General features: G+C 42.9%; 1 protein-coding gene across 1 annotated transcript; it reads right to left on the minus strand.

The window, feature by feature from the left end:
- Window positions 1-827: 827 nt before the first annotated feature.
- Window positions 828-17,092, minus strand: GPR132 (G protein-coupled receptor 132). The gene is made up of 2 exons (XM_048949446.1): window positions 16,527-17,092; window positions 828-4,680 (listed from the first exon to the last, which is right to left on the minus strand). The coding sequence occupies exons 1-2, from the start codon at window positions 16,648-16,650 to the stop codon at window positions 3,539-3,541; spliced, it is 1,266 nt and encodes a 421-aa protein (XP_048805403.1). The 5' UTR covers window positions 16,651-17,092; the 3' UTR covers window positions 828-3,538.
- Between the last annotated feature and the right edge of the window lie 1,237 nt (window positions 17,093-18,329).

An 18,329-nucleotide genomic window follows, 5' to 3' on the forward strand; every position in this document is an offset into this window, starting at 1 on the left:
AACAGAATAGAAGAAGCGCCCTCTCCTGTGCAAAGCTTAATTGTGCAGGGAATGAGAAGGAACTCAGCGGTGTGTTAAGAGAATAAAAGAGACGGAGAGGCAGGCATGTATGATACCCTTATCTCTAGACACAACTTGCAGAAGCTCTGCTGGGAGATGCTGCTGCCCATACACTTCCTCTGCACACCAAAGAGGTTCCAAATGTGACTGCATTTCTCTGATACAATCCCCCTACCCTTATTAGTTCCATGAAAATAAGATAGGCAACTTTGCCTTATCTTTCTCTCGAGGACATTTCCTAGAAGACCTATCTCACAGCATGACCTGTAGTAAGGCAATCGATCTTGATGTGAAAATATAAGATTGTGAACAGCCTTGAAACCTTGGTTCTAAGTTTCGTCACTCACTACTGAACAGAACTTCGATACTGAGTTGTAAGTGATAGCAGGGACTGAATGAGAGCAGCTGCAGGTCCACCAGCTGCAGACGAAACTTTGTCATGCTTAGAGTCTGACTTTATTCATATCTGTGTTTGCCTGTTTTACAGAGGAAGAAATTGTACTTGTGAAGCAAAATTTAATACTGAGATCACTTAATTTCTTAGAGAGTAATGGAGAATTCTAAGTGAGTTATTGCCAGCAAAGATGTAATGCAGCATTTGTAGAATTGATGAATAAACAAAAAGACAAATTATCTGCAAAAACTAGTTTGTCCACCTCTAGTTGATATCCAGAAATTATTCACTTCATGCTTCACATCCATGCTTAAAACAAGCAGCAATCCACTTATATCCCATGTACACTATGAATGTCTGAGAGACACAGAAATACAGTCATCTTTTATTATCTTGGTTGACAGCAATAGGAGGTGAGGGAAAGGCATGGAGCTGTGTCAGGGAGGGTCAGCTGGGGGTTAGGGAAAGGCTGTGCCCCAGAGGGCAGTGGACATGGAACAGGCTGCCCAGGGCAGGGGCACAACCCTGAGTGCTGGAGCTCAGGGAGCTCTGGGACACCTAACCCTAATCCACGCAATCAGTTGACCTTTCAGATCTGTTCTGACCTAAGTAATGTTCTTTGGTAGGTCTCCAGCTAGTATCTCAGCGTTGAGATCCTTCCTTTCCTTTATGATATACCGTGTAACAAAACAGTGAGCTCATATGCTTCAATTTATGGCGTGGGAGCACTCAGTGTATCTGATGGGCTGCTCTGACAATGTGGGAATAGCATTTCTTGATGTCTTCACCTGGCCCCTGTAATCCCTTCAGTATACTGTCACAGGATAAGTTAGATTGGAAAGGATCTCTGGGGATTGTGTAGGTCATCTTCAAAGTTAGATCAAGTTGCAGAAGGGTTTATTTCAGAGTGTATCAGAACAACGATTCTCCAAGGACTTATATTAAGGGAAGATTCACAATGATACAGTAACTTGGAAAGGCAAGTGATTTGGACAAGGCAAAAGGATTGCTGATGTTGTGTCAGATCCTGCTAATCCCTGTCCCCTGCATCGATGGCACCGGATTCCAATATTGTTTGATTTAAATACACTTACTTTTTCTCACATGAAAAGTATCAAAGAGATTTCTAAAGTCATCAGGTTGAATGTCCCATTTGCGACCATTTCAATCAGCTCAGAAGTCTGAAGTCTGTCTCGTTGGTTTCTTCCAAATTCACTGCCATTGTTCACCGAAGTTTTACATGTAGGCTATGAAAATCCTGAGGCTGAGGCAGTTTGCATACGTGTCTTCAGAGATTAATCAGCCACCCCCTGACTGACTGGGGCTGTTCTGAGCAACGCCTGCTGCTGATTTTCTTAGCAATGGGAAGTTTGATTTTCAGCAAAGTTACAGATATTCAGCATTCTCCTTTTTACCTCAGAGTGTTTGAGCTCACGTGAAAATAGAAAATTACAATTTGTTGATTAACATCACAACACAACTTGACATTTTTCCAAGAAACAATCTTCTACTACATTCAGAATTGTGCGAACTCCCTTTGGGAGAAAAGACAAACTTTTCATAGGAAGATGTCAGAGGACTCATTAAATAATACAAACATTAAATATGTCATAAATACAATGGCTTGAGGAAATGCCATTTGGGGCACAACACTTCTTCCCCAAAGCTTTTAAGAATGAAGCATAACATGCAGAAATATCTACCACAATTTTAAAATATTAACAAATACTTAAAATAGCCTTGACTAAAGTTAGTTCAATTCAGAAATGTGGATATTAATGCCAATTTTAAACAATTACTGAAATACAACATTGCAGATAAAGCAGAATGGCACTATGGAACACTTTAGAAACTTGTACTGAAATAAACATGCAATTGGTTCAGTACTTTTGTGATGTTTTATTTTGTTTGCATAAAAATATGAGAAGGTTTTTAGATAAGTCTTGCCAGGTGGTATGGTTAGATGCTTCTTATTTGGTGATTTCTAGTTTGAAGGTACAGGATACTGCCATCAGTAGGTTATACACAACAAAAATGGAGGCAGAAACAATGAAATCTGCCCAGCACAGTCTCACTGTGCACCACCAGTGTGTCTCATCCACGAGGAGAAGGGACTGTGTTCTCCATGCTGCCATCCATTCATCCTTGGCAGGAAGGCTTCCTTGGCAAAAAGGCCAAGGATCTCTTGTATAGATCCTGCACACCAAAATCCAGATTGCTACAGAGAGAGAAGCATTATCGTAGTCAGAAATGAAACACAAGTTCAACAAATATTTGGAGATGGCATAAAAACAGTCCCTGATTCCACCTGAAAATGTCTGCAATTTCTAAACATTTCAGCGCATTCCAGAGTTAACACCAACAAAACAAGGAAAATCTACCAACTGTAAAATATCAAGCAGTAGAAGGGTACATTTTTAAGCATTTCAAGACTGTTTGGTGCCGTTTCCTGACAAATACTGTAGAAGTACTGTTTGTACACGTTACCAGGACACTGCTTTGCCCTTTATTCAGTACATGCAAGGTAGATTAAACTGCATACTGAAGCATTAGGAACATTTTCAAGGCTCATGAAAGACTTCCTCATTTTTTATATTTTCCACTGGTTAACCACAAACTTTAACAACAGGATACATGCATGAGAATCTGAACGTGTACCTCCTGAAGAGCTAGTGATTTCAACCAGAAGAATGGGCCTCATGTTGTTCTCCCAGGTTGGGTGTTTCTTTTTGTTCAGCTCAGAAGAAGAAACTGATTCTCAGTTTGTAAGAGTGCAAAAAATAAGCTTTTAAGACTTCAGTTTGAGTGAAAGTCGATTTCAAAGTTTATTCCACATGTTCTTCACCAAGCAAGGTTTTCACTAATGGTACTGATGGGCAAACCTCATAGAAGGAGAGAAACAGAAATAAGTAACATTCCTGTACTGTTTTCAAGGAGCTTCTGGCCCATGTACAGCAAAAAAAAACAAACCCACAACCCTTCCTTTGGACATCAGCATGTAAATATTTGTGTGCTGAGCTGAGCAGTCTGCAACTCACATTGAGAACTTCTTTGCTGTCAGCAGCCAGCTGCAGCTGCAAACTGCTAGCTACCACCTTCTGGGTCTTTGCTATTATGACTGCATATGGTCTCCAGCACCTGTGATGAACTTGCTATCGCTTTGTTTTCTTCCCCTAATACTCCTTCTTGTGATTCTTTCTGCATTTTCAATTTGCTACTGTCAGTCTTATGATTAATGGATGAGTTGAGCCTGGATGAGTTTGATTTCCACCTTCTCAGGCTTCTGTAGAAATCTTTCCTGACATTTTCACTAGTCAGCACATAGATGATTGGGTCAGCAATGCCATTTGCAGTTGATAAACACAGAAATACTGTAAAAACTGAATATATACTTTTTTCAAATGGACACGAGCAATCTTGATGAAACATAAAGTATATGGCTCTTATTAGGAGTACCACATGGTAGGGAGCAAAGCACATCAGGAAAATGACAATGATGGCAATTGCCAGGTACTTCACTTTGGCTTTCTGGTGACAAGTCACGCTGTCACTTATTTTTGTTCTTTGGAAGATTTTGTAGTTGGTGAAAATGAGAATTGTGAAAGGTATGACAAATCCAAATAGGAATCTGGCAAAGCTGAAAGAAGCCAGTGTTTTGTCAAGGGGTAAGGTCTCGAAGCAGTTATTGTTATGTATACTATTCATGTTAAATATTGGACTGTGGATTACTGCAACCACAGCAACAAGAAAACATACTATTATGATTGCCTTTTTGCGTCCTCTTCTGCCTCTTGATTCCAGAGCATACACCAGTGCCACATAACGATCCAGAGAAATACAGCATAAAAGCAGAATGCTGATGTATATGTTGCAGAAAAATATGAATCCTGTTAATTTGCAAACCCGTTCACCCATAGTCCACCGGTGATCGTGTTGCACGTAGATAATCCAGAGAGGCAAGGTACTTAAATACATCAGATCACACAATGACAAGCTGAAAATGTAGATGGCAATTGCATTATTCCTTCGGATTTGTACAAGTGCGAGCAGGGAAGTTAAGCAATTTGCTGGAAGACCAATGGCAAAAACAATGCTGTAAACAGCAATTAGAAGTGTCTTGCTGTCTCCGTAGGGAATGTTCGGGCAAATAGTGGAGTTATCCTTTCCAATTGTGGTACAGGCTGCATGATCCCCCATGATTACGTTTTTTCCCCAGCTGGTGTTTTCTGTGAATCAGAAGACAAGATGGAAAGTTAGTATTTCCATCAGTTCAAAGTGTGTCAGTAAAGGCTGCAGTCCCACAGATGCAAGGACATGGCGGGGTGCTTGTCTTAATCCACTAAGACAGGGGAGTTTTCCAAGACCTGCTGGTGTCCTCCCCAGGGAGCCAGGTTGCAGTTAGTTCCAGGAAAAAGGATCTTTATTCACAAGGAATTTATGGACTATACTATGCCTATCCACTAAGATGGGGACTGACCCTAACCCAGGACGCCTAAGAAATAGGACAGAGCTGCTGATCAGTTACTAAAATCACTTTGCAGAGGAAATTAAGGGCATTAATCTTACTTTTTTTTTTTTTTTCTTCCCAAACTCAATAGTAAAAAATGCAAAGTATAGAGATTTCAGAGATGGGTTTGTAGAAGAACTTAATATTTCTGATCAGGCGGGGGAACATCTGAACTGGGTGGAGGCATTTTTGTGTCAAAAACTGCCTGGCATACAGGAAGCAGAGTCTGGCTGCTGGTGTGTACTCACATATAATTCACACCTCTCTCCTCTTGATGAATAGCAGCAGATGAAGAACACAAACTTGTAGTGCTATACAACATTCACCATCGTAATTCGACAGAACTGCCTACCACACCTATTTGATAGTTCTCGGAAAAAAAAGACAGGAAATAGGGGCAGTTAAAGGAAGTAAACAAGGGAAGAACGTTTACACTTTTAAGAAATGGAGTTGAAGAAAATTAATGTTCCTTTAGCAGGAGTGGCTACTAAGAACACCACCTTTCCAAGGCAACCATGCACGAGAGAAGACCTGGCAGCTGGTTAATGTAGAGCTAGGAGAAACATTTATTGCAAAGTCACATGATGATTTCCACACTAAAATGTCCAATTGATTGAAGAGAGAAACATGGAATATGCCCCAATGGAATTGAGTTGTCTTAAAAATTGTACTTCGTTGTATTTATGAGTTGAAAGTTTCCATTGCATAACATACTTCATAAAAGCAGATCTTGTCTGGGCTAATCCTTTGGACATTCACTGATGGGGTGGACACCTACTCCAATCAGGTAACTGCCAAGAGCAGATGTGTTGATAGAAGTTGAGTCCCATCACCCTGAGGATGGGCATGTGCCTTCCTGATCCACTCTGCATGAGACATTTTTCAACCTGTGTTCATACATGGAAGAAGGTACCTTTTGTCAGCCTATGAACAGTTATTTGTTGTTTGTTTGGTCCAATTTCAAGCAGACCTAGGGGAAGCAGTCTGCTCCCAGTTCAGTGAGGACCTAGATTGTCTCATGCATCTCTGGCAGGGTAGACAAGCTGGTGGGATCTTTCTTTCCCCTCCCTGGGATGCCATAAGAAGCTCTACTCTGAATGCCTAACAGAATGCCTACCATTCAAATGTGAGGGGCATTCAGGTTCCCTGACTTAGTTTAGTTACTGTAGGATGAGTACAGTATGAGAAAACCAACGCAGGCTGCAATAGGCTGTGCAGTACTCACAGCTGTGAGATGTTAGCCATAGCCATCAGCACCAGGAGAGATTCTCCTGGTCCATGACAAGAGGTGCTCATTTGCTACAAGTACCCAAATACAGTCAGAGCCCACTCAGTGACAGCAGCTTCTGACTGAAGACTCATTCCCAATCCTGGCAAGAAGGCAGATAGGGCAGAGGCAACGGTACCTTCCATTCCCAGTACTGGTGGCAGAGAAAACTGTTTCTCAGGGTGATACTTGGAATAGAGACTCTGTATACAGAGAAACTGAGAAAGCGCTGCTGTTGTGGAAGAAGTTTATCAGAGTGTGTGGCCATGCTCTGTGACTACCTTCCTCTTATGGCAAACCACGCTCTGCTTGCTTGCTGACATGTTGATGAATTTAGCAAGTGGTTGCCTCACTAAGCTGGGCCAAAGTATCCTGTTGCTGTCAAGTGATGGAGGGCCACATCTCTCCTTGTCTGAGAGATGGGTTATCTGGTACCCAAGCGACATGCTCAGGTCCTCTCAAGGAGGATTTGAAGTTGCCCTTAGCTTCAAATGCTCCAGCTTAAGGATGACTGAAGAAGAGGATCCTCACTGCTGTGTGTGGGAAAGACGGCACAGTACTCAGCAGGGCTGTTGCAAAGTTTTTAAATTTATTTCCCTTTTTTGCTAGCAGTGAAAGAGTTCTCATAGCTAGTATCATAGCTAGTATCAATATAGAAAATTAGTAGTTGTAAGAGATGGTAGTGACATTAGGTTTTTCTGCCTCTATCACCCTTGGTCAATGAGGCCACAAACCTTACCCAGGCCACAAACCAAACAATTGCATAGAGGGATAAAAACATGTTTTGTCTTCTGGGTCAGCAGAGATTTCTGTGCCAGATCTCACCTGGCATGTGACGTACGAGAGCTTGTCCTCTGCTTGTGTCCAACCAGTATGAGAACTCCAGGAACCCATGTAACACAAAGGCTCCTTAGAGACCTTCACTTCCAAAGTGAAGCACAGCAGATGAATGAAACTGATTCGTAATGGAAATAGCAACAGTCAAGTTGGGAATGTGGCACTGCTGCATGCTGTCTCAGCTACAGACCAACAGTCCAACCTAAGAGTGTTGCACACAAAACCTTTCAGAGAGGTTGAAGGTGTGTTCTCCTCCTCTCCCTCAGGCTTCACGTGTCTCTTGGCCCACTGCTTGTATTCATGCACTCTCCTTCTTGCACTTCCTACATCTGTTCACTGCTGGTTGTGCAAAGGCCTGCTTCCCCCAGAGGTAACTTGCAGCGGCAATGGTGCAGAGCAGAAAGAGGCAGGCTTACTCCATAGACACATGGTTCCCAAAGGGGACTTATTCTGTAGACACAACTCCTATTATTTCTTTCTCTTGCCTCCTTCCTTAGCCTCCTCTCTCCCTACTCTGCTCCTCCCATTCTTCAGGTCCAGCATTCCAGGGTTCTTAGGTCTCTGGCCTCTTCCTGCATCCCTCATATATATATACACACATATATATGTATGTATGCCAGAAGAGGTCCAAGTTGGATATTAGGAAAAATTTCTTCTCAGAAAGAGTGGTTGGGCACTGGCACTGGCTGCCCAGGGAGGTGGTGGAGATACCATCTTTGGAGGTGTTCAAGAACCATGGAGATCACAGAATCATAAAATGGCTTGGAGTTGGAAGGGACCCAGAGGATCATCAAGTTCCAAAGCCCCCGCTACAGGCAGGGCCACCAACCTTCATATCTGGTACTAGCCCAGGTGATACTGAGGGACATGGTTTAGTGGGCAGTACTTATGACTGGTGGATGCTTGGACTAAATGATCTTAGAGGTCTTTTCCAACCTTAATGATTCTATAATTCTGTGAAAATTATCATTACTGTCATTATATGCATATACATATATAAAATTATCATGACTGTTATTTCACTCTTCCTGTTCCATCTTAGTAAATAGACTGTATCTCAACCCACAGGTTTTACTTCTCTTTTTTTCCTCTGATTCTCTCCTCCATCCCACGGGCAGGGTGGCACGAGGAAAAAACTGTGTTGCATTCAGCTGTATGCCAGCTTAAACCACAGCACTGCTGCTTACTCTCTGCATGGCAGTTTGCCGCAGGAAGGCCTGTGGGTGCTACTTGGGGCAGGAAGAAGCATGAAGTCTGGTCCCAACACCTCCCTTCCGCATCGGCCAGACAGCAATGGGAGGCAAGGCTCTGCCTCCAGACCACATCTCTTTCCTGTGTCTGGCACCTGCAAGTGAGCCTCAGAAAGGAGTTCTGTGTGACTTTTTAAAGTTGCCTGCATCAGGCACGCTTTTCCTTTCTTGGTTTGTCAGCATATTGGGTTGAGGAGATTGACACTCTCACCAGCCAGCTGCCAGCCACCAGGTCTTGACGAACAAAGAGCACAAATCTATGCTTACAGAGAAAAAGCATGTGCTTGGTGTTTCTGGCCAACGCCTGGGCTGTCAGTGATGAAGCCTAGATCCTTCCCAGCAGCAGTGCTTCTTACTGTAGCCCCGGGCCAGGAGGCAGGAGGGGAAGGAGGCCATTTGCTCCCCTCCCTCCCTTCCTCCTGACTCTCAGCTCCACCTGGAGCAGCCTTCCAGCCCTGAGCGACACATCCAGCTCAGTGCTGAGTCTAGCAATGCTGCTCAGCTCTCTAAGTCTGGGGAGGGGCTTCCTTCTCAAGCTAAAGATCAGAAAGCAGCACTTGGCAGGCAGTGAATGAATATTCTCCTTGTAATGTTGACTCTTATCTGCCTTGTAGCTTTCAGCTGTGCCGATCCTGTCCAAAGTAGTTGTCCTCACCTTTCTGCAACAGCAATAATTCTGCTAGGGCTCACCATCCACCAAAACGTGTTACACTGGATCATGGTTGTGTTTTGCTTCGACAGCTCAACATATATTTAGCAGCACGCTGGGGCTTCTTGCTCTCAGAGAGTCAAGAGCAAGACTCAAACCGCAGTCAGCACATGAATGTTTCTCACCTTCCTTTAAGATTTGTAAAACATCTCATCTTCCTGGTTTGTTGAAGGAACAGAGACAACATCTCTGACTTGCAAAGCATCTGAGCACAAATCACAGTAAAATAGGATAAAGCACTACAGATGACTTGCTATGCTCCTGCCCTGTATTTGCCCTCTTTCTTGGATGTCTGCGCTTGGCTAAGTTATACATTACATATAGGTTATATATATGTTAGAGCAGGTAGATCTCCTGTAGAATTTCACACCTGCTAAACAAATGGATCATTACATTTCTTACTCCTAAAATGTAGTGCCTACCTGCTCTAATGTATTGAGATCTTACATAGAGGAAATCCTAGAAGGCAGATGGAGATGCTCAAGTAAAAAGGGTGTGGACAAATAAGGCAAACTGGATGTGAAATCCCACTTTCATGAGGTGTGGTGAGAAAGCAGCAGATGTATCTTGCTGCATGCCCACTCAATGGGACAACAAAACTGTATTAGATGCTGCCTACTCTTCTTTCACTCTGTCTTTGATCCACTGCACCTTGCATTTCTCCTGGCTGGCAGCCCAGGTGTACCAGAGGGAATGGAAAGAAAAGGTTCTCAGACTTTCCTAAACAGCGGCAGATTTGAGTTCAAACACCAAATTGATTAAATTCAATCTAGGAATCAGATCTCCTGTTTTGTGGGCAAGGACGGCAGCACTGTTGTGCAGGAGATGGACACCTGTGTGGTGGTGATCTGTTCTCTTCCCTAGAGCATGAAGGAACATTAAAGTCTCCTACAGAGATGTCCCACACAACTCATGGGAGATGAGGCTGTGAATCTGGGATGCCGTGAGGATGTGGTTTCACATCATAGCCACACTAGAGTAACAGCTTGGCTCTCATTGTTTTATTCTCTGCCTTGTCCCTGACCAGTACATCGTCTGACCCTGCAGTGAATACGTGCATAGTGGTAAGCTAGCAGAAAATGTATCCCCTTTCTTATCTGGGTCAACTGACCACTGGTTTATCTTTCTGAATTGGTTGACCAAAGTCACAGCCAGCAGTAAGGCTGGCGTGAGGGGATTGGTAGTTGCAAGTGGTCAGAAGCAGAGCAGACAGAGCCAGAGGAGGTGTGTAGAGAGAACCTTAATCTGGATGTGAACTACACCCTCCACCAACCACCAGAGACTCTCCTGGTTGTCTTGTTGCTTTAGCAGATTTAAAGACCCTCACTGGATTCTGGCCCTGTATGAAACAGAAAAGGATCTTGGGAAGTGTGGAGACTTGGCCAGCTTCATTAAGGGCTGCTGCTGCACATCCAGGCTGGTTTTGTCAATATCTGATCTTCCCTCAAGAGTCTGAACTGTTTTTGCTAACACTGAGGTGTAAAGAGGGAAGTGAAAACAAGGGAGAAAGCAAAAGGCTTTCTTTTGCAGTTGTCTGATGTTTATTAGCTATTCATGTAAAGCTGTTTTGATTCCTAACAGAGAAGTTGGAGTGATAAAAATAACCACTATTAGGAAAAGAGAAAATTTCAGATAGAAGAAGAGAAAGTAGAAAAAAGCACAACAGTTGAGTAAAGCAGTGGTGGAAAGGCTCTGGATTAATTCACCTTAGGTACAGAAGGACAGAAGAGAAAAAAAGAGACAGTGAAATCTGTAATGAGCACAGGTACCTCAGCTGAGCATGATATTTATCTGTTTTTCCCTTTCTAATCATTTTCTAATCCATTATGTCAAGGATTATGGTCAGAGCTGAGAATTTTGAAAGGCTTATGTGGACATTAAGAACATAACATTACATAAGGTAATATCTCTGTTAACTAATGCTGGTTAAAATAAGCTGTAGAGCATTTGTAGACTACTGCCACTGAAAATAGCCTCAGAGAGGAAGCAGCCGGACGTTGGGATTAGTTAGACAGCCTTGGCATGTAACTTCATACTGCAGATGCAAGCAGTCTTGAAAAAAAATAGAAAATATATGTAAGAGAGAAGATATTCATCATCTGCTATTCAAAAGGACTAACTGCTCCTTTCTAGCGAGAGGAAGATGTTTGATTTACTTCATATACACTGTTCTTAGATGTGAACTCTCAGCAACTAGGTGTTTTAAATACGTGTGTGGAGGCATTTACATATACTCACATATCTACTTCCTTACGTGTACTATTTTGCCAAAATAAACTGTTGTGGGGACAATGAAGTGAAACGGTCCCATAATTCAAGTGGATGAAGGACCTGGCTTGGAATTGTGATCCTTCCATAAACAGGGCATCCTGGGCTTGTGTTACATTGCCTGGTGAGGGACCGTAGATGAAAAAACAATGTCAGGCAGATAGACATGCAAATGAAAGCTCCAGCTACAGGGTTTAAAACCACTTCATTCAAGGCAGTAGGTAAAACCATGTGCACTTCATATGAGGTGATGGGTGACTGGGTTGATAGGGGAAGCTGAAAAACAGACCTTCACTTCCCCCATACCAGTTGAGTTTTCTTCCCAGTCTTAAATCTGAGGTCATGATTAATGATTTTGGGAACTTCATAACTAGTGACTGAGAAAAGTCCTCTTTGAGAGCATCAGAGAACGGCTATTGCAGGACAGATTTACTCTACAACACCTATTAGATTATCTAGAAAATGTACCACAGGCAGAGGAATTCTGTTTGGAGAGCCATTAGAACCCCAGAAATGCTGTCATAAATTTGAGGATAAACTACAAAGCCAGTCAGGTCAAAAGGTTGAAGGAAGTTTCAAGGTTGTGGAGCAGATGTAGTGAAAGTGAACAACTGAGAACAACCCCAAAACTGCAAGTTTTGTACTTCTGATTCACACCTTCCTCCGATAAGAAACCAGCAGGCATTTGTGCCTGATGTCTCTATGAAGATAGAACAGATCTAACACATAGCCTTGGTGGCAGAGGCTATTCAAATAAGGCTTCCCTTACTTGAGAGGCTCATGTAAAAATTGAACAGGTAACACCTCCTTGCTACTTCATGCTGAAATTATCAAATCTTGGAAGAACTGAGAGAGGATTCCCATGTGCAGCTTATTTAGAACCCCCTCGAGAGCCCCTGGATGCTCAGAGCAGCAAGGTGCCTTCAAGACACTGAGGTCTTATACAAAAATGAATACTGCTCTGGGTTCTTAAAAAAACAGGCTGGTTTACCAAGGAGTTGGCACTGATGGTGTTGTGGCCATGCGAGGCCGTTGTGACTGCTACAGGCTGCCTTCAATCTTCATGCTTAAGCTTTCTATTGTGCTGCTCTGCTTTGAGGCCCAGATGGTTCATGAGGTCCATTTTCCAAACCTCAGCAGAATAATCTTTGCTCTCTCCTCCTAGCTTTTCAATGCTCTTTGCTTACATACTGGGCCTCTTTCCCATTTCTTGGATGGGTATCCAAGAGGTGATGCAAGAATGATGACAAGTATCCCACCTGCACTGTCACCTTCTTATCTTAGGATCTCAGTACTTATGGATGCCTTCCTCTTTCTTCTGAGCCTCAGTTATCTAGGCTTGAATGCAGAAGACTCCTGCCAGCACCTCCATTGCCATGCCTATGGCTTGTGGTAGCCTGTAGCTGGCACCCATCTTCTGTGCTGTTGGCCTCTCAACACTGAGCCCTGGCCAGGCTCTGTTCTCCATTGCAGATCAGGTCAGATCCTGCCAGCCTGTCATCACCTGGGTCTGTTTTTCTTTAAATATGATCTGTGCATTGCCACAGTTTGCACTTGTCTTTCACCAACTTGCTGTTGCTTTCCACACCTCTGTACCATGTTAATCAGTGATTTGCAATCCACTGCTGACCCAGGAGTCAAGCTGGTAACTTGTACCTCCTCTGTCATTCAAGCTCCCAGGGAAGCCAGAGGATGCTGACTGGCCACTGCCACCAGGCAGTGATACATGCAGGGAATACTAATTCACAACCAAAGACATCTCCTGCTCAAACTCACAAATGCACAAGCTTCCCCTCTTTCTGCACTGACATCTCCATTGTCATAGGTTGTCCCTGTATCCCATAAATGTCTGTCCCTTTCATCTCTCTGCAATTCTCCACTCTGATCACAGCAAGGTAGTGCTAAAAAGAATGAGTAGGTAGTATGACTGATCTCTGTAGGAGAACACATAGACTGTTCAGCTTACAACCTCATGATGCTGTGGGGGATTTAGTGATCTTGGCCCTGCCCTTGTGGGTCTGCACAGGAACCACTTGTGCTGCTGGTAAAAGAGGCTAAAGGGGAAAACTAGATTAAAAAGAGCCCAGAATAATTTTGTGACCTCCCAGATCTGGGGACACTGACAAATTGCTTGTCTCTGGGAATTCTAGCTAGTTTCTGCTCAAAAGTTTTTTACTTAAGCTGAAGCGAATGTGTCTCAGCAGGTGGGATTTGCAAAGCTACATGAAAACCACAGTGCTTTCTATTCTTGAAACAATGCTATTTTTAACAGAAGACTTAAAAATGGTACTCAGAGCTCAGTCACCAATATTTCCTCCTTTTCCATTTACCCTGAAACTCATTTTCTTTGTTCCTTCTTGTTCTATGGTTCACTCTCAACTAGTTGGAGAACTGCTGATTTCCCTTTTTTGCCAAATGAGTCGTCTCCTGTACAGCTAGCTCATCTACCAGTTGCAGGGTTTTCCTCTTAAGACTTTAGTTATAGCACCAAAACTGTCACGCTCAAAAATTTCTCACTGCATCCGTGTGCATCTTTGACGTGTTTGTGAGCTCATTCTTCTATCTACTAAATTTCCTACTGTGTTTTGTCCATATCCTCAGCTGCCACCTCTTCCAACCCTTTGTACATCTTGTTAATGGCTAAACCCTCGAACATCTCATCTGAGGGCTGGGACCCATAGACTTTACACTAGAATGCATGTGAAAACACCCGCCACTAAATATTCCCCACAGTGTCCTTTTTTATGGATAGGGAAATCATGCATTTTTTCCAATAAATCATGTTCTGAATTTCCCACTTCTCTTCATTCTCGTCACTCCAGTAAGACCCTACTGGCCTATGCAATAATATAACACACTTTACTTTCCATATATGAGACTCAATACCGAATGCTCTGCGTTTATGGACTTCAGGTCCACTGTGTGATATTTGGTTCCTGGAGAATATTTTTGCCATATGTTCTGCTCCACCAAAAGACATCAACAATGGCTGAACCTTAGGTGTGTCTGATAACGTGTATCTGCACTGCATACCCTGCTATAAAAATGGTCATAATTCATGAAATTGGATAAGATTCTATCAAACCTCGTGTGCTTTATAGAAGGCATCTGTAAAGATGACAGTATTTCTGCCAACATGATGAGATCCTTGACTACTTCCTCCTCCAATGCTTTGATATATTTCCAGCACAGGAGACATTGTTAAGAAAAATAGTGTCCCTTATGTACACAGTCCCCAAAGTTGATTTAAAGCAGTGATTTTTCATATAGTGAGGCACATTCATGGAGGAGGCAGTAACATGTGATAGAGGGACATGAGCAGGTGTCCAATCTGCTAAATGCAACCACAGGAACCTTAGAGACAGGGGCAATGTGGAGATATTCAGATGCTTTTGGATAGGTTACCAAGTCTGCACAGGGAAGGAAAAGGGCTTAAGTCAGGTGGGAATGGAACAACAACATGTATTAGTTTCAGCACAGAACTGCTCATTGCTTTAGCTAACTACACCCCGTAACACACTGAAAACACAAAGAGTATAAAGAGAAGGCAAACAAAACTGGAGCTTGTCTGAGCTCAGGCAGTCATGAACATCAGCCACAGAAATTTGTCCTCATGCTGCTGCAGCTGTCACTCCAGCCATGCTGTGCTGCACCGGCACCAAAACTGCTAACATGATCCCCACAAATCATGGCTGAGTTTTGCCACTGCAGCCAGAGAGAGCTGAAACACTGCCCAATGCTACCTGTGTGCTCATGATAAGGCTCTAAATTCAGCATCCCCCTAAGAGGCGTGGAAAATGCAGAACCTGAAAGAGTCATCTGCAGTTTCAGGCAGAAACCTCTACAGAAGAGGTGCTCAATTCATACTCTATTTGTTTAAATGTAGTGTCATTTGCACAGACTATGGAAAATTCCTCAGTAGAAAACAAGCCTTGCCTATTAGCTGTGAAAGAGCAGGAAAAGGGTCTTTTTTTTCTTCAGATGAAGTTATTGGAAGCTGAGGAACTGCTTGTGTGGATGTGGTGTCTGGTCTAAATAGGATCACAGGAAAAATAAGTTAAAACTGAGTCTACATGCACATTGGTCTTTGGCAGAGTATCAAGCTTTACATCAAAACTTCTGTGAGAGCCAGTATCCATAACTTGTGGTGTTTTCTCTTGCAACATAAAGGAAAAGAATACCTGGGGAGAGTTACCAGAGAGATGAAAAGCAACCAAGAATATCCTATGAGAAACTAAATCTGGGAAACAAACTTCAGTTTGATCTAGCATGGCTCTTTTAGGATGCTTACCCTTTGCTAAATGCAATTTGGCATAGGAAAGATCCACCCTGACTTCAGAATCTCTCAGAGCAAAACTAAGTTCCCTTCAAGTCTTAGAGGGAGGAGCTCAAACTGATTCATTTTGCCCACATGCCAACGTGGTGCCAACTGTTACCAACCTGTGACTCAATCACAAAATTTGTTTTCTCCTTAATGCTGCAGCTTCACTAAATGCAATGGCAGAGCAGCTTTCATTTCAATGCAAGAGAACAACACTGAGCTTGATCAGCATTTTTAATGCCTCCGAAAAACAAGGCAAATCTCAAAATGTTTATTGGAAAAAGAATTATCTCAACTTAGTCTTGATATTCCTCTATGCCAGTGATTAGCAGAACTGTGTGAATAAGAGATGGAGAAAAGAAAGGAAGTTTGTATACCTGATCAGTCACTATACATCAGCAAATAAACACGATAAAATGCCTGTCTTGCTTTTCTGTCTGTGAAAGAATGAGTGGAAGGTCTGGGTGTGAATTCTCATTATGGTCTACCAAAAGAAGCCCAGCAATGACGATGGTGCTATTGGCATTTCTAAAGTAATTCAGAATGTATGCCTCATGCACTGCAGTGACCAAATCAAATCCCAGCAGCCTGGATCCTACCACAATATTTCAGTCTTACTTATCACTTATTTCTGATTGGAACTAATTCTTTTTGTACGAAAGGACTGTGTTTTGTTTAGGAAAGGAAATCTGTAAGAATAACAGGTAGCAAAGACTCCATAACTGCAGTGAACTCTAATACAAAAACCCAACAGCACTTTATCATAGCAATCACATGGAGTTTTAGGCTGTGAAACATCAATGAAGTCTACATCTCTGAAACACAAATGCACAGTATGGAGAAGCAGCAACAAAGCAAAGAAAGCAAAACGCTGCTGAGCAGAAACCTTGTCGCAGTGCCAGCAATCACTTACTTCTTTTCTGTTCCTGGCTTTCACAGAGAAGATGGTAAGGCGCTCTGACCCGAGCCGTACTCACAGGCTGCTCTGTAGGGACTTCAGGAAGTTGCCTACGATACTGCGTAGTCATAAGAGTCATGGGCTTAAAGAAAGTACACTGCTGACGACTTCATCAGGGTGCAAGTGTCACTTGTAGCTAGGTGCATGGTTACAGACGGGAGAGTGAGTGGAATCCCCTAGCCTTTAGAGTCTTGGTTCTGTCATTACTTGAGGTCGTTGTAAAGAGGCATCTACAGTAACTGCATTGGGAAGTTCTGCTCCTGAGAATATCCTGAAAGACAAGAGGTAGAAGAATGTATTTACTACTTACTGTAAGTAGAGGACACTCAGAAAGGGGAAAATACAAAAGGTCAGGACAGAAAAATGTGGCATTGGTGGGAAGTTAGAGGAATAAATAGCATGGTGCTTGTGGGTCTGTGTCAGCACAGCCCCCAGACTGAGGGCTGTGACATTTCTACTGATCAGAGCACACAGATTATGGGAGTTTCTACAACACTGCTGCAAATTCAGAGGTTTCAAAAAGTCCTCTGAAGCAGTCTGTTCCATTGGATGTCCTCTGCATTGCCTTTAGACACCAAGCAGTGCCCACACACACTGCTGCCCTTCCACCAGGGGCTCTTGCATGCACAAGATCTGTTCTGCATGGCTGCTGCTTTTTACCAGCTAGCAGCTCAGAAACCACAGCTGCATTTTAGTAGTGAGTCTGTGAGAAGGGCACAACTTCCTGCCCTGCTGTGATGAATGAGGCAGCACAGCCTTCTTTGGAGGTGTTTGAGCTGTTGCTCTTTGGCTCCAACCTCCATTTAATACATCCTTGTTATGTCAGGCAACCTTGGGCTCTGCTGGGAACATGTGGCTGTGTCATGAAGAGCTGATGGCTAATGAAGGAAGCAGAGACCAACCCATGCAGTCAGGAGAGAAGCTAGGAGAAAAGAAACAAATTTTACACAAAACAAACATTAATTCCTTAACAAAGGAATTAATTTCTTTCAAATTCAGCCATTTGTACGGTGGTGGGAAAATGTAGGTTTAGCTCTTGTAACTGCTAGGCTTCATTTGTGACTAGGAACATCATTTCTTGGACCCTGTCCTTGGTGTATACCCAACATGCCATGGACAATACAGTGTTGGGCTCTCAGGCTCTGGCAGAGAAACAGGCTAACTGCAATAGGCTCTCATTTCTTATATGTATGGTGGAGATAATACATATCCTGGGTGTCACAAGTCCATTCAGCTGTATACATACGAAAAAAGTTAGGTATTTAATTGGATGAGAAGCCCAACAGAAGAGGGTGGTGATATGAAGAAAAAGCTATTCTGTTTCCAGTGATGCTAGAATGGATTATGCCACCAGATGCTTACTGACTCCCACTGACATAGATGTGAGGATATCCAAATAAAAACACATACGCATTTGCCAGCAAGATATTTTGGTGACACAATGAAAGTTGTGTGGTTGTCCATAGAGAAATGGAAGACAACACCTCTCTGTGCTCTTAAATATTCCATATGGACTTAAAAAACATTACTGCTTAGAATCACTGCTTCTTCATGTATGGCCCAAATCAACATTACCCACAATTATTGCCCTAGCAAGTTGAGGTCAGATGTCAAGATTTCACATTCAAGATACTTTCAAAAGCTTTTGACATGATCTTCAGTGACTGGAGATGAGAACAGAGACATGGGTGGCAAAAACAAACCAAACATTTCAAGTAAGTTTAGTCTGTGTTCCACAGAGATAACACAAGCAGTACA

This window comes from Lagopus muta, chromosome 6 (genome assembly GCF_023343835.1).
Source record: "Lagopus muta isolate bLagMut1 chromosome 6, bLagMut1 primary, whole genome shotgun sequence".
Lineage (NCBI taxonomy): Eukaryota > Metazoa > Chordata > Aves > Galliformes > Phasianidae > Lagopus > Lagopus muta.

What these genes read in the sequence shown, in the direction of transcription:
- GPR132 (XM_048949446.1), bottom strand. Translation starts at nt 16,650, where the DNA reads ATGACTCTTATGACTACGCAGTATCGTAGGCAACTTCCTGAAGTCCCT. An exon ending in AAGCCAGGAACAGAAAAGAA is followed by an intron (nt 4,681 to 16,526) that starts GTAAGTGATTGC and finishes TCTGATTCACAG; the next exon opens with AAAACACCAGCTGGGGAAAA.